Source organism: Larimichthys crocea, unplaced genomic scaffold (genome assembly GCF_000972845.2).
Source record: "Larimichthys crocea isolate SSNF unplaced genomic scaffold, L_crocea_2.0 scaffold110, whole genome shotgun sequence".
In the NCBI taxonomy this organism is placed as follows: Eukaryota; Metazoa; Chordata; class Actinopteri; family Sciaenidae; genus Larimichthys; species Larimichthys crocea.
The window spans coordinates 142,312-157,695 of record NW_020851508.1 but is presented as its reverse complement, the minus strand read 5'-3'; the positions used below and the strand labels follow the sequence as shown (position 1 = coordinate 157,695).

Here is a 15,384-nt window from a genome sequence, read left to right as displayed (position 1 = left end):
AATAATTCTGGGGGGGAGAAAGTATTTTTTCTTAAAAAATATTTCAGCATTCTGAAAAAAAAAATATTTTTTTCTTTTAAAAAAAAAGCTTGAAAAACAGATTTTTCACTTAAACTTAAATTGAAATTCTCAAAGAACATTAACGTGTTCTTACGTAATTCCGTTAGAACATTACCATGGACAGGTGTACAGTCGTGTCGGGCCGATCCACCTTCATGTTTTCTGTTTTTCACATTTTACACATAAAGAGACGAACAAACAAACTCAAACTTTATTATTTAAACTTTTTTTTTCACTCAGCGTGAATTTGAAGAAAGAAAAAAACTTTAATTACACGACACCAAACCTAAAAACTTTAAACAAACTCGTGAACTGTAGAACGGACTGAACGTCTCGTCTCTCTGTGAAATATTAATCTGATCAAAATGCGTTCACACTTCGGTGACGGTGGACAAACATAATCCATCACCGTTCACATGAAGCTCCTCCTCGTTGTGGACAGCCGTCCGTCCTCTGAACGTCCTCGCTCTCTAGTTTGTGGTTGGTCATGTGATTCTCCTCGAGGTCACGACAGGTCATGAAATATCAGCGAGAGACATTTATACATTTTTATTTACATTTATATATAAAACTCCTGATGTGATCTGATTGGTTCTCCTGCAGGAGCGGAGCATCCTGTTGAGGAAATGGTTCGACCTGATGACGCTGCACAAAGAAGACCTGGCCAAGCTGATCACCTTCGAGAGCGTGAGTATCCTGACGGACTGCAGGAAGCTGTTATCTAACGAGCCAGACGTGTTAAAGTTATTTATTGTCAGGATATCAGATTAATAATACACAGAGAGGGAGGCGGACACGCTGCTCAACACGAACAACCTTCAAAATAAGAGTCCTAGACAGGAACAGAGGCTTTGATCACAGTTTAATCAGTGTTTTAACTTCACCTGACAGTCATCCTGTTAACGAGTTAGTTCAATAATTAACACGACGGCAAACTGAGAGAGCGAGCTGCCCATCCAATCAGGATCCTCCAGCTCGATAGGCGATTATCACGCATCCATCAGGAACAGGGAACCACACACCTAGCTCGGCTCGGAAACTTTCTTTGGTCACAGAACAGCATAAATCACCTCCACACATGGGTTGGGTGTCATTAGGTCATAAACACTTTACTTTGATGACCTCACACTGTACTGCAGTACAGTTTGGCATCATTCCACCTGCAGGCCGAGCCGTGTCACTGTCTGATGTCGTGTCGTTGCAGGGTAAACCCTTGAAGGAGTCTCTCGGGGAGATCACGTACTCCGCCTCCTTCGTGGAGTGGTTTTCGGAGGAGGCTCGACGCGTTTACGGCGACATCGTCCCGTCGCCCGCCAAAGACCGGAAGATCTTCCTGCTGAAACAGCCCGTGGGCGTGGCCTCCATCATCACTCCGGTGAGCAGCCAATTAGCTGAGCTTGTCTGGGAAACACCTGCATGTGATCACGTGACCTCTGAAGCGTCTTTGTGGCTAACGTTAGCACACACACATTTTCTCCACAGTGGAACTTCCCGAGCGCCATGATCACCAGGAAGGTTGGAGCTGCTCTGGCCGCCGGCTGCACGGTGGTGATCAAACCAGCAGAGGACACCCCGCTGTCAGCGCTCGCTCTGGCTGAGGTCGGCAAACATCGCACTCAGGAGTTATTTTGACTTTTCTGCCGTCGTTTAAATGATTTCACGTCGTCACGTTTTGGTTTTGCAGCTGGCAGAGCAGGCCGGGATCCCTGCAGGCGTCTTCAACGTGGTTCCATGTTCCAGAGAGAAGACGCCGGCAGTCGGGGAGGTTCTCTGCACCGACCCGCTGGTGGCCAAAATCTCCTTCACCGGCTCCACGGCAACCGGCAAGGTGAGAATCTGATATGTAGTCTCGGAGACGTCCCCGCAGACTGTCTTAAACCTGGACGTAGTCTCTGTGACGTCCCCGCAGACTGTCTAAAACCTGGACGTAGTCTCCGAGACGTCCCCGCAGACTGTCTTAAACCTGACTGTCTCTTCTCAGATTCTGCTGAAAATGGCGGCTGACACTGTGAAGAAGGCGTCCATGGAGCTGGGTGGCCACGCCCCCTTCATTGTGTTCGATAGCGCTGACGTCGACGCGGCGGTGAGCGGAGCGATGGCTTCCAAGTTCAGGAACTCTGGACAGGTGAGCTGAGAGTCTGAATGCAGCTCAGAGCGCTCTGTGTGGACCACGAACATCACGTCCTCTTCCTCTTCCTGTAGACGTGCGTGTGTTCGAACAGGTTTCTCGTGCAGAGCGGCATCCACGATCGATTCATGGAGAAGCTGAGCCAAGCGATGGATGCCGAGCTCCGTGTCGGCCACGGTTTAGACCCTGAAACCACCCAGGGACCGCTCATCAACAGCAGAGCTGCAGAGAAGGTGACAGACATGATCATGATGATTATATAATAATCTGTCGCTTCAACATGAGACGTCTGCTCCTCAGGTGGCCCAGCAGATCTCTGACGCCGTGTCCAGAGGAGCGACGCTGTTGAAGGGCGGGAAGCGTCTGGACGGCTTCTTCATGGAGCCCACACTGCTGACAGACGTCACCACAGACATGCTGTGCATGAAGGAGGAAACGTTCGGCCCGCTGCTGCCCGTCGTCAGGTCCGCTTCCTGTTCTACATGTTGTCTGTAGAAGAAGAAGAGGAAACTGTGTCAGCTGCGTTCGACCGACCTGAACTTCTGTTTGTGGTTTCCAGGTTCAACACAGAGGAAGAGGCTCTGGCTATCGCTAACGCGTCTCATGTCGGGCTGGCAGGTGAGTCCGTCCGTCATGGTCCATCCTGAAAGGAAATGAAGTGAAGTGAGAGCTGGACCACAAAGACTGAGGAGGCCATGATGGAGTCTGTAAACAGCGTGTTGTGAGTTGTGAGGAGTCGGCTCCGTCGGCTCTTGTTGCTGACGTGCTCGACTGTTTCCCTCCTCAGGTTACTGCTACTCGCAGGATGTGAGTCAGATCTGGCGTGTGGCGGAGGCGTTGGAGGTGGGGATAGTCGGAGTCAACGAGGGCCTCCTGTCCACCGCCGAGGCCACGTTTGGCGGGGTCAAGCAGTCCGGTCTGGGCCGCGAAGGCTCCAAGTACGGTATCGAGGAGTATCTGGAGGTGAAGTACATGTGCTTCGGAAACCTCAAACCCTGAAAGAAGAAGCAGCACCGCCGCCGCAGGTCCAGTTCAGGATCTGAGGCTTTAACTTCATTAACATACAAATAATAAAAACTTTGAATCAGTCGAGGTTGAAATCTTTCAGGCAATAATCAACGAGCAAAGTGCCATAAACCAAGAGAGGAATACTCACTTCTGATTGGCCACAGAGCTTTCACCGTCATTGTGTCTTAAAGCTCGTTACTGAAAACTAATGAGTTGAATCCAGCTGTCCATCTTTGGACACCCCGACTGAAGACTCCTCACTCCTCCAGTCAGAGTGACCAAGTGCTCGGCTAAAAACAAGTCTTTGCTGGTCTTGTTGTAGATCACGTTTTCGTTAACGAGCTCGTTAGCCAGGCACATAAACATTCCTTACGTGACATCACTTGAAAATAGCAAAGCTCTAGCCAATCAGAATCCAGTAAACAATCATTTGTGTGACCTTAAAATGTTTAATCGTATTAAATTCATTTTCATGACGACGTGAACGCGACATTTTCTCTTGAATGAAACAAACGTTCGTTTATTTTTGCTGTTGACGAGATAAACTGATCTAGATTTTTGCTGAATCGTGTTCGTATCGAATGTCGTGATTAAGATAAGCCGACATATTTGAACACAAACAGTTTAAATAATTAAACGTGACATTAATACGACACAGCGAGGATGAAAGACGCACAGACACACAGGCTCGATGCACGTTTAAAGAATAAATATTAATTGTTGTATAGTTGTTTTTTTAAATTGTGTAAATTAATTGTAACCCTCTGACAGACGTTAACGAGCCTGTTAGAAGTGTTTGTTTTTAATTTTTTATTAAAGAGTAGCTCAACGTCTCGTCTCTGCTGACCTCTCGTGGTTAAACTCCTCACCTGGCTGCAGTGATGTGCAGGTGTACTCCAGGACACTGTGACATCACAGTGATGTTAGTATTTTAGAGTGTAACTAAGTACATTTACTGTGAGGTACTTGTAATTCGTGGTACAGCAGGCTCGGCTCTGTTCGTTTGTCGTCTATCCGCACAGTCATTGGCCATATTTACGTCCTCGTTATGAGATAAAAATCTGCATTTTGTTCAGATAAAACGGATCAAAGGTCACAGCATTAACCGTTAATCAGGCGTCCCTAATAAAGTGGACGCGGAGTCTGAGTTTGTTTCTGGATTTAATCTGCAGGATTTGTGATTGGAGAAATAAATAACAAAGACATGATGAACAGATTAACACCGACTTCTTCACGGCCGTGCTGCCCATGTGTGAAATAATGTTGTCGTTATAGTTGATGTAAAAAAAATGATGAATTTTGTATTTAATGAAAAATTAAAGATGAAATTGTAATTTTACTTCTTGTGATTTGTTTTTTTTTAATATTAACGAGCTCACACGACATCATCTGCTCGTTACTGACTGGACACCACGTGACTTCCTTCAGACGATGGAGAGTTTATTTTTTTGTCTTTTCAAACACGTTCCAGCAGAAGTTAAATGTCGGATCGTTTTGTCCTATGCTGACAGTTAAATAAATAAATTAAATTAGCATCTGAGTCCAGGTAGCTTAGCGTTAGCTCGGGTTTGCGATTCGCTTGTTGGCTAAGAAGGTACTACACGAGCTTTTGTTGGAGCTAGGCTAGCAGTTTCCCCCTGCTTCCAGTCTTTGTGCTAAGCTAGGCTAACCCCATCCTGGCCCCATCACACAGAGATGAAGCCGTCCATCTTCTCATCGGGCTGTCGGATTCTTCCCAAAAGTTTTTGCAGAGTTGTCCGATTAGAAATGTGTCACAGCCTTTACCTGCACGAGTTCATTCTACAGGCCTCACGGCTCAGGATTTCTGGGTAATGGAGTCCTTCAAACTTTAAGAAGTCTCTTGTGGCACAATGCAAACGTCCCGTCAGCCGAAGGCGTTGCCGTTGCGGGCGGCCTGGGCGCTGAGCCGGTTCCTGCTGCGGACGGGTCGGTCCCGACTAAAGATGGTGTCCTGGTCGCTGTCCAGCTCTGACTCCGACATCATGAGGCTGGAGTTGTGCTCGGTGCTGCGATGTTTGATGCCTGCAGAGAGGACAGACAGTTAGAAAAGCTTCCTGTCTGTCTGTCTCTGTCTCTTTCAGGGTTCTGCCTAGTCAGGCACAGTATTGGATGAAGATGCAGTCACATCTCCCTTTACTAAAAACTCTCTCTCTCTCTATACAAACAAAATCTGATCTGATTTAATTTAGTGTTTCTAATGTCTGACATTTTATTTTGAAAGTCTGCCTCCACACTCACTGAATTTGGGCCTGAGCTCCACCCTCTCCTGCTCGTCCATGTTGTCCAGGATGGTGTACTTGGTTTTCTTCCTCATCTTGGTCTGTCTCCTCCTAAACACAAAGAACACGTTCAGATACACGATAACGCTGCAACGTCACCTGGTTTCATCACAGGTGTTCACCTCTTGCAGCAGCAGATGAAGGTCCAGCTGACGGACAGGATGAAGACCATGAGCATGAAGCTGGTCAGGATGACGTACAGCACCCTCCACTCTGAAGGAGAACACAGAGACAGTCAAACCACCAGTCTGCAGGGACGTCACGGAGACTACGTCCAGGTTTTAGACAGTCTGCGGGGAAGTCATGGAGACTATGTCCAGGTTTTAGACAGTCTGTGGGGACGTCACGGAGACTACGTCAGGTTTTAGACAGTCTGTGGGGACGTCTCAGAGACTACATCAGGTTTTGCGTCACATTCAGGCGCCTAACGATCAGCTCATGATTACCACAGTTGCTCTCTCCGTCGCCGAGGTAACGTCGAATCAGGTTCTCCGTCCAGAAGGGGTCACATGTGCACTCCTTGGTGATTGGATCACACTGGCCACGCCCAGAACAGCGAAGCAGACACACTGAATGAAAACGGACAAAAAAAAAAAGACAAAAACTGGTGACACCTGAACTCAGGTGAGTCCTCCAGCATCGACTCAGTCTTGTTCAGCCGTGCATGTTAGAGCTGACATATATTCATGTGTTTAGATTTAAAATGTTAGTTTTGACTCCGACTTGTTGGCGGCGTACCCCGCCTCTCGCCTCTCACCCTGAGGACGAGCGGTTACAGTTAATGGATGGATGTTTGTTATGCTGTTTCACATCATGTGACCTTTTCTCTGAATAATTTGATTGGCTGTGTAGCGTCACATGACGATGTACGTCCTCTCTCGTGGATGTCGGGTCTGAACTCACGGACGGTGTCGACCCTCAGGACTCTGAACAGCAGGTAGTCACTCTTCTCTCTGAGCAGCTGGTTTCTCAGCAGACCGACCAGCCTGGAGCCGGAGACCGGCCCCGAGGGGCCCTGCACGGAGAACCTCAGCACCGTGCTACACAAACACAAACGCACACACGTTATTTAACGTCATGTCTTAACAGACGAATCCAGTCGGGCGGTGAGCCGGGCCGTCAGTAGACCTGTACCTGAGGTGTGAGTGTCCCTGCAGCGCTCGGACCTGGATGTCGCTGTCGAGGACGTGGAACAGAGCGGCAAGCTGTCGGACCACCGTGTCCCTCTGAGCCACGCTGACCTGAGACACCGACACCAACATCTCCAGCTCCACCTCCTCCCCACCACCAGGCTCTACGGAGACACAGCAGGGACAAACTTCACGGCTTCCTACTGGGCATCAACAAGGAGGCAGGTCCACGTGTTTCTGTTCCCGTCCTACCTGGTCGGACCTCCACGGTTGCCATGGCAGCACTGGACCGCCCCTGAGCGTCGGTCACCCTCAGCTGGAACAGGTAGGTCCCCTCGACCAGGTTGGACAGGTACAGAGACGCCTGAGTGTCCGAGCCGTACAGCACTTCCTGCAGAGAGAGTCCATTAAAGTCTGATCCACTGTGAAGTCCAGATCAGGTGTCGTGTGTGTACTGACCCCAGCAGCAGGACTCTGGCTGTCTCTGACCCATGCGTAGTGGACCTCTGTCTGGTCTCCGTCGGTCACAGAGCCTCGCAGCACCAGCGAGTTGTTGGGCAGAGTGAGAGTGTGGCTGCCGCTGGCGTGAGCGACGGGAGGAAGACTTCTGGCTGCAGGACGGACGACAGAAAAAAAAAAAAAAAGAGGTTTGAAGGAACACACAGGTGAGTCAGCTCCGGATGTCACAAACCCGCTCACCTTCCTGGACCCTGGCAGTCAGCGACGCGCTGTCCGACGCCCCCTCCTGGTCAGAGACGGTCAGTCTGAAGGTGTAGCGTCCCACTCGAAGGCCTGTCGCCGTGGCTACCGCCTGGTCTGCTCCCTCCAGCTTTAGTCCCGGAGGACCGCTGCAGAAAACATGACGGAAAAACCAGAAGACGTGAGGACGCCCGTGTTCCTCATCTGAGGTGTTACTACAGATTTCTGCTGTCTGACCCTCGTCTCTACCTGATGGCGTCCCAGTGGTAGCTGACGATGCCACGGTCATCGGTGCTTCCGCCGCCGTCGAGCAACAAGCTGCTCACCGGGAGAAACAACTTCCTGTCAGGACCCACGACGGCCACTGGGCCACGGTTTGACCCCCTGTCCTCTGATACTGAAGGAGGGGACACAGAGGACGGACAGAGGACGTGAGGCTGCACGTCAGCAGAGACACAAACAATACCTGTGTTCATGTATCTACCAGGAGCTGCAGAGGGCGGAGCAGAGGGCGGAGCAGAGGGCGGAGCAGAGGGCGTGGTCGGAGGGCTGGTGCTGACAGAGGAGGTGGAGGTGGAGGTGAGGGGGTCAGCCGTCGGGTCTCTGGTTGGAGGGTCGGTGTTGGTCGGTGGAGCTCCGGCTGCTGACTGGAACATCTTCAACAAGACTGCAGAGCATCGAGAGGTGAGGTGTGTGTGTGTGTGTGTGAGAGTGTGTGTGAGTGTGTGTGTGTGTGTGTGTGTGTGTGTGTGTGTGTCAGTACCAGTTGTGGTTTCAGACTCTGCAGCTTCATCTCTCACTGTGGTTGGCGTCTGTTCTACAGGGTCTCCGAGAGACGCCACCAGGGGTCGATCTGCAGGTGAAGAAGTGACGACAGCTTCAGTTCAGACCATGTACAGACTTCCTGTACTTCCTGTTCCTGTTACCTTCAGGTGTACCTGTCTGTATGGACGTGCTGATTGGCCGACGGGTTGAGGCACGAGTGGGAAGTGAAGTCCATCTGTGGTCGTGTTGGGCGGAGTCAGTTGTTGGTTTCTGGAGTGTCAGTGATGATGAGTCAGTGCTACTTCCTGTTCTGGTCTGTAAATAAAACAATGAAAACATTTTTACATCACGGAGACTACGTCCAGGTTTTAGTCTGTCTCTATCACATGTCTGTCACAGGTGTATTAACCTCATTGACTTGATGAACTTCACACTCACTGTCTTCTCGGCTGCAGCAGGATCAGTTGGTCTCCTGGTTTCGTCCTCGTCTTCCTGACTGATGTTCCCCCCAGAGGTGGCTCTATTCTGGGCCACGCTGCTTCCTGTCAGCGTCCTCTCTGGACCGCCCTCTGCTTCTGATTGGTTGAAGCCGTCTCCTCCTTTCAAGGACGGCCGATCTGTCGTCATCTCCAGCTCCGAGCCGGGCCCTCCCTTCTCCTCCTGGCTTCCCTCAGAATATTCCACATCCAGCATGCCGGGATCGGAGAAGTCCTGCCGGGGCCCGTCGAACAGGGCAAGGTCCTTCAGGGCCTCCAGGTCTCCGGGGGCCTCAGAGGACCGGGACAGGGGTCTCCAGCGGCCGCCGTACGGCTCTCCTCTCACCAAAGACTGCAGCACCAGCGTCTGCGGTGACGCTCTGCGCAGGAAGGCGAGGACCGAGTCGGCCCCGGGTCTCTCTCGGGGCTGGCAGTTCTCCCTCTGCTGGCAGTTCAGGATGTAGCAGCGACCCTCAAACAGCCAGGCCAGGTCGTAACCCGGCAAGTCGCAGCATGCCGCCACGCACTGCGGCAGAGACGCCACGCCGGGTACCCGCAAGATACCGCTGCTCTCCACCGCCGGAGACACCACTGCCTCGGAGAACGTCGCCCCCTGCCAGCACTGAGACGCCATTACAGCTGCAACGCAAACAAACACTTCATGGAGATCTGACCGAACAGAACCTCTGAACCAGCAGTGTGCAGTCCAACAGTGAAGTGTGTAAATAACAGAGACCACCTGCAGGTCGTTAAGGACACCTGCGGGTCGTTAAGGACACCTGCGGGACACCTGTGGGTCGTTAAGGACACCAGCAGGTCGTTAAAGACACCTGCAGGTCGTTAAGGACACCTGCAGGTCATTAAGGACACCTGCGGGACACCTGCGGGTCGTTAAGGACACCTGCGGGTTGTTAAGGATACCTGCGGGACACCTGCGGGTCGTTAAGGACACCTGCGGGACACCTGTGGGTCGTTAAGGACACCTGTGGGACACCTGTGGGTTGTTAAGGTCACCTGCAGGTCAAATATATTGTGAATAAAATCTGATCCAGTCTGAATAAAGTTCTGTGGTTCTGGTTCTGTTCAGTAATCAGTGAGGCCCGGACACAGAGGACTGCAGCAGCCTCACAGTCAGACTTTACCTTGGACACTGTGGAGCAGCAGCAGCGTTTTCTCCCACATGGTCGCTCCGTCTGAGGAGAGAGTGACGACAAGCAAAGCACGATATTATAGAAGATGATGCACTGCTGTATTAAAGAGAGAGAGAGTGTGTGTGTGTGTGTGTGTGTGTGTGTGTGTGTGTGTGTGTGTTTCAGCACCATGCTGCCGGACAGCGCCACACGGAGCCCCGCCCAGCAGCAGCAGCTCGGTGACCGAAAATAAACGCACCTCCATCCCGCAGACACCGCAAACACAAACCTGATTTATGACAACGAGCCGTGATTTACCTGAAAACACGTTTACAGCTCGTCTGTGTGTCCAAGTGATGCGCAGGTCGCCATCCTCCGAACTCCGTTTAAAATCATACTCATTTAAAAAGTTCTCGCTTATTAACAAATATATATAATGAATATCATATTAATTCAAACAGTTTCCACATCTGTATACCCCTCTGTTAAATTCGGCACACGTCCACGACACTAAAAAAACACATGTTCCGCTAAAACTTTAACTTTGTCAGCAGCTCTGTCTGTGGCAGCAGCGGGGACTACTTCTTCATCCTCGGCGGAGCAGAGCCGCTTTAAACCGGAGATTCGGTGTAATCACGTCCGGGCACGTCGGCGAGACATAAAACAACATGAAGCGAATAAAAAAATCTGAGTAATTCACGGTGGAAACCGTCTTTTTAACGACTCGCGCGTCCCGCATCCTGACGTTAAATTAGCGGGTTTGTGAGCGGAGTCTGGCGGGAGTGACGCACCGCGGAGGAGGAGGACGGTCACTGACGCCGACATTTTGTTGAGTATTTTCCCGCTCTGAGGTCAAAAGGCGCCAACGCGCCGCGGCTCGAGCTCGTTAAACCGTTCCTCGGTGTCCGGTTTAACGTTAAACACACGGATAACTCACCCGGTACCGGCCCACTCCCTCCTCCTCCAGTTCTCCCAGTGTGGGTCTCTTTTACCGGTTCTGGTTCTGGACGGTGAGCCCAGCCCGTCCCACAGGTGACATGCCGGGTGCGGTTTAATTGGACCCGCGGGCGGTGCCGGACTTTGCGCCGACGGAACCGAGTCAGCAACAACACACGATATCCGGTCATTAATTTTCAAAATAAAACGAGTTTCCTGTGTCTGAGGACACCACGTGTCCAGCTGCATGTCGAGGTGAGTTCCTGTTTGTGAGATATATTTATTTTATATTCTCTGCTCTTCGACAAGTTTCACAACGATGAGTCAAACTACAGGTGAGACAGGTGAGAGTTGCTGCCTCCACCCAGCACCATCCACTGACCATCAGCTGCTGTGGAGAGCGTGAGCAGCACCAGGTTCCTGGGTGTGCACCTCACTGAGGACCTCTCCTGGACCAGCAGCACTGGCCAGGAAAGCACAGCAGAGCCAGAGCACCGGTGTCCACCATGTCCACCACGTGCACCACATCCACCATGTCCACCATGTCCACCATGTCCACCATGTGCACCATGTCCACCATCTACTGTGGAACCACGAGAGCATCCTGACCAGCTGCATCACTGTGTGGTACGGCGGCTGCAGGATGAGGATCATCAAACTCTGCACACTGGAAGTCTATTATCAGGTGACGATACGCTAATGAACACAACAGAAACCCTAACATGGTAAACACTGGACCTGTAAACCTTCATGTCTCATTAATCATGTCACTAACTAAACTTCTTCCCTGGAGTTTCTGTCTCTGTCGTCCAGCAGGTTCTCGTGGATCGTGGCTGCTGCTGTGATCCTGCATGACGTCCACTACACATAATAGTCATTATTGCTGCCATATCTGCTACTGTAATCATTTTATCAGTCATTGTGATTCATTGTCATTTTATCATTCATTGTAATTCATTGTCATTTTATCAGTCATTGTAATTCATTGTCATTTTATCAGTCATTGTAATTGTACAATATGTTTGTGTTGATTTGTCCTGTACACTGACATCTATTGCACGTCTGTCCGTCCTGGGAGAGGGATCCCTCCTCTGTGGCTCTTCCTGAGGTTTCTTCCACCTTTTTTCCCTGTTAAAGGTTTTTGTGGGCAAGTTTTTCCTCACTGGAACCGAGGGTCTAAGGACAGAGGGTGTCACTCCCTGTACAGATTGTAAAGCCTCAGAGGAAAATGGACTTTGTGACTTTGGGCTGTACAAATAAAATCTGAAAGAATCTGTATAATTAAAGCACACAATAATATTTGGTAGATAAATGAATCAGAAGTTGAAGAGTTAATAATGACAAACACGCCTGTATTTACAAAAATAAATCAAAATGGTGGCTCTGCCAGGAAGGGTGCCAAAAAGAGCGGGAAAATTTAACATGGGCGCTTATGGACGGACTGTCGACGGCTCGAGTGAGTCACATGACCGATTAAGTGGAGAGGGAGAGGAAAATCTGTACCACAAATTTATTTTTAAGCTGCTCCCAGCGGCACAAATTTCACTCTACAGAAATAATTTGAACATCAAATTGTTGGAAAATGTGTGCTGCTCGCTCACATTAAACTGCTGAAGCTGTCAGACTGATAGTTTTGGCTCTGTTGGCTCAGATGTGTCAGGATCACCCATCACCTGCCCCATTTACTCCCATATTAACAGAGCAGAAATTTCCCGGAGGAGCACAGAGGCATCGGTTTTTTAACTCGCTCCAACAGTCACATTTTTAACTTTAGCCACATTAATTATACATCGACACGTTCAGCAAGACGTCAGGATTCTTATAATCCACTCCGTTCATTGACGCAACCATCACTGTCTCTTATAATGAAGCTGAACTTTCGAGGCTTTCTCTCTCTCTCAGTAGCGTCAACTGACCGTTGCTCTGCTCTGATTGGTCGACTGCAGTGGTGCTGGCAGCCACGCTGACTATGATTGGCTGAACTCAAGTCTCTGTGTAACATCATTGATAGTTATAGCTACATTTTAAATGTCGGCCATATTGTTGTTTCTTCTCTTGTGGTATTAATACTGTACTTACTTAGTACTGTTAATTAACCTCAAATAATGTAATATCTTATCGGTTTAAATTGCAACTAAACTTCTCAGACTCATTTAAATAATTAGATATAAAATAATAAAATGTTGTTTTGATTCTTTACAAACGACAAAGCAGCACAAACATTTTGGGGCTTGTCCCGGGCTTTTATTTTTGTGTTTTCTTAAAAAAACAAAAAAACATTTACAACTGAAATCACAGCCAGATATAAATTACAACAAACAGCAAACAACAGTTTATCTATTTTAAATACACTCCTCTGCTGACTGTGAACTGATAAAACAACCTGCAACACAAAGAAGTCCCTTCAATTCAAAGTGCAGTCCGCTGCATTGAAACGCAGTGACGCCTCAGCTGTCACATTTAAAACAATAAAATCTCTTTTCCAACAGTAAACTTCCACTTTTTAAGTTTGAGTCGATATTTTCACACAAAACAAGTTTTTGCTTTGCTTCAGGGCAGCTGGCTGCAGCACCGAGTCTCAGAGTAAGTCAATCTAAACTGATCGATCAGGAAGATTTCTGTGATCGATGAATGAAACTGTCTGTGCGAGGAGATCAACTAACTGATGTTTGCTGTAATTGTTTAAATGATTTTATAGCTTTTGTTTTTACTGTAAATCCCTTTGTAACTTTATTTTGAAGGTTCTGTATAAATAAATAAAGGTATTAAGTTGTTTGAGTTGTTACAGTAGTTAACTAACAACTGAGGTAAATTAGCTATCCAGTTAGCCATCAGACGTAACTAGAAAAAAAGACGAGGCAGAAGGTAGCACGGAAAAACACGGACAGGGACGGAGGGAGTTGACCAAGGTTTGCTCAACGGTGATTGGTGCACAGAGTGGACATGGACCGAGCTTAGGAAGGGTCAATTATGAGGGTAAAACAATCAATGAAGAAGTTATTAATTAATAAGTGTAATGTTTGCATGTCTGAGGAGGATGGAAGGTTGCAGGTTCAAATCCCTGCTGATACCTGCCGGATGCCCTGAAGCAAAGACAGTTGGTGGAGCTGCTGCTCAGTGACGGACAGCAGGAGGCCGCACTGGTCAGCTGACATACTGTCAGACAGACGGACAGACAGGAAAGTGAACGTGCATCAGATCAGGTCAGACTGAACACAAACTGAGCATGCTCCACACGACGCGCAAACACAACGACGTCGCTCTCAGCTGAGTGTCTGGTTTGAGACAACCAACAGTTTTTCAAACCACTGATACAAAGTCTGAACTCTAACTGTGAAGCCAACAACAGTCAGTCTCCATAAGTCCCCATGTCCAAATGTCCAACAGCAGAAATAAACATGTTTACAGCCTGGGACAAAAAACTGTTTTGGTCTCTGTAGCTAATTTCCCCGTTCATGACAACTGTACTGAGGGTGAATTTAGGTTTTAGACAGTCTGCGAGGACGTCTCAGAGACTACGTCCAGGTTTTAGACAGTCTGCGGGGACGTCTCAGAGACTACGTCCAGGTTTCAGACAGTCTTTGGCTCTTAAAACTGTAAATCGAGTGTTTAGCAAACCAGACACTCGGAGCTGAGAACAACGTGTTTTTCTTTTCTAATCATTCTCTTGTAAAGTTTCTTCTCCCTGAAGTTTGAAACATGAAACCACTTTGAAAACAAACAAACTTATGAAAAATGAATATAGTCGTCTCTGTCACCATTTAGCAGCTGAGGACGTCGTCGCTGCTGCGTAACGCGATCAGAAAAATGTCACATTATTACACAAACTCTGCGTTTAAAGAAGTCATAAATAATTCTATCTACACTTTCCTATAATACAGATTTTACAGTATGGGTCAGAATAATCAGCAGTAAATGCAATAATGTGTTTAAATTAAATTATTACATTAATCAGGAGTCATGACGTCTCCAGCTGCTAAACGCCTCGTTACAGTCGAATCTTCTCGTTGGGTTCGGACCTCTGTTCCACCAGGAGGGAAATAAAGGGAACACTGAAAACTTCCCAGAAAGCTTCAGAGTAGCTTCATACTGAAGAGTCGACCCGATCCACGCAGAGACGACGGGACAACAACTCTCTGAAACCATCAAACATCACGCTCACACGAAGACGCCGTCTCCGTTCTTCAAACCAATCAGCTTCCTCCTTTCCTGGACCATGTGCTACGTGTTAGCTCGTCTTTGCATCTGTGGTCACATATTAGCTGATTAATTAAAATCAATCGTTAGTCAACCTACGCCTAAAGATGAGCTAGCATGTAGCATGAAAAAGAAATACAAGAAAGGAGGAAGTTGGCCGAGGCTTGCTCAGCTGTGATTGGAGCAGAGCAGAAAAGGGGTGGGACTTATGAAGGGTCAATCATGAGAATGAAACCAAAGAAGTTTTTAGGTTCAAATCTTCTCAATCCGTGAAGACGCTGCTTCAAACAAAGACTCTTCAAACGGTGTCTGCTGGTTCCCTTCAGTGGGCGGATGGACGGACGACCTCCATCGCGGACGTCCAACATTTTTTAAGACTTTCGTGAGAGTTCTGGATGATTCTGCAGAAACGTTATGAGCTTCTTGTTTGGTTTCTACATGTGAAGGATCATCTTCACCTCGGGCTTAGCTTCACTCTGCTCCCTGTCTGACAGCTGAACGATGGATGGATCCGACAGATCCCGACAGTCTCAGCTTCTTGTTTCCTCGACTGCT

General features: G+C 48.6%; 2 protein-coding genes and 1 long non-coding RNA gene across 5 annotated transcripts; 2 read left to right on the top strand and 1 right to left on the bottom strand.

The window, feature by feature from the left end:
* The first annotated feature begins 357 nt into the window (after nt 1-357).
* aldh5a1 (aldehyde dehydrogenase 5 family, member A1 (succinate-semialdehyde dehydrogenase)) lies at nt 358-4,535 on the top strand. The gene is made up of 9 exons (XM_027275392.1): nt 358-747; nt 1,265-1,435; nt 1,543-1,659; nt 1,745-1,888; nt 2,042-2,185; nt 2,263-2,421; nt 2,489-2,652; nt 2,748-2,806; nt 2,976-4,535. Exons 1-9 carry the CDS (start codon nt 700-702, stop codon nt 3,185-3,187), a joined length of 1,218 nt encoding a protein of 405 aa, XP_027131193.1. The 5' UTR covers nt 358-699; the 3' UTR covers nt 3,188-4,535.
* Nucleotides 4,536-4,549: 14 nt separating this feature from the next.
* kiaa0319 (KIAA0319 ortholog) lies at nt 4,550-10,873 on the bottom strand. Of its 3 annotated transcripts, none has more exons than XM_019274207.2 (16): nt 10,634-10,873; nt 9,709-9,759; nt 8,529-9,205; nt 8,264-8,405; nt 8,089-8,178; nt 7,810-7,992; nt 7,575-7,722; nt 7,326-7,474; nt 7,086-7,237; nt 6,879-7,017; nt 6,631-6,790; nt 6,400-6,536; nt 5,943-6,065; nt 5,619-5,709; nt 5,456-5,547; nt 4,550-5,239 (listed from the first exon to the last, which is right to left on the bottom strand). In XM_019274207.2, exons 1-16 carry the CDS (start codon nt 10,821-10,823, stop codon nt 5,082-5,084), a joined length of 2,682 nt encoding a protein of 893 aa, XP_019129752.2. In that variant the 5' UTR covers nt 10,824-10,873; the 3' UTR covers nt 4,550-5,081. The 3 variants fall into 3 exon arrangements, with proteins under 3 accessions (XP_019129752.2, XP_019129761.2, XP_027131192.1); XM_019274216.2 differs by lacking the exon at nt 10,634-10,873 and adding an exon at nt 10,015-10,575; XM_027275391.1 differs by lacking the exon at nt 8,529-9,205 and having other exon boundaries at nt 10,634-10,690.
* On the top strand, nt 5,743-15,174 carry LOC113744689 (uncharacterized). Its single transcript, XR_003461736.1, has 2 exons — nt 5,743-5,774; nt 14,116-15,174. It is a non-coding gene; the product is annotated as an uncharacterized LOC113744689 (long non-coding RNA).
* The last annotated feature ends 210 nt before the right edge of the window (nt 15,175-15,384 follow it).

Bases quoted from the DNA above. Each gene is read 5' to 3' on its own strand.
- aldh5a1 (XM_027275392.1), top strand. From the start codon at position 700: ATGACGCTGCACAAAGAAGACCTGGCCAAGCTGATCACCTTCGAGAGC. The intron at 1,436-1,542 runs GTGAGCAGCCAA...TTTTCTCCACAG, and splicing joins TGGCCTCCATCATCACTCCG to TGGAACTTCCCGAGCGCCAT. The intron at 1,889-2,041 runs GTGAGAATCTGA...GTCTCTTCTCAG, and splicing joins GCTCCACGGCAACCGGCAAG to ATTCTGCTGAAAATGGCGGC.
- kiaa0319 (XM_019274207.2), bottom strand. From the start codon at position 10,823: ATGACCGGATATCGTGTGTTGTTGCTGACTCGGTTCCGTCGGCGCAAA. The intron at 9,206-9,708 runs GTAAAGTCTGAC...TTTGCGTTGCAG, and splicing joins GCTGCTCCACAGTGTCCAAG to CTGTAATGGCGTCTCAGTGC. The intron at 6,791-6,878 runs GTAGGACGGGAA...GTGTCTCCGTAG, and splicing joins AACCGTGGAGGTCCGACCAG to AGCCTGGTGGTGGGGAGGAG.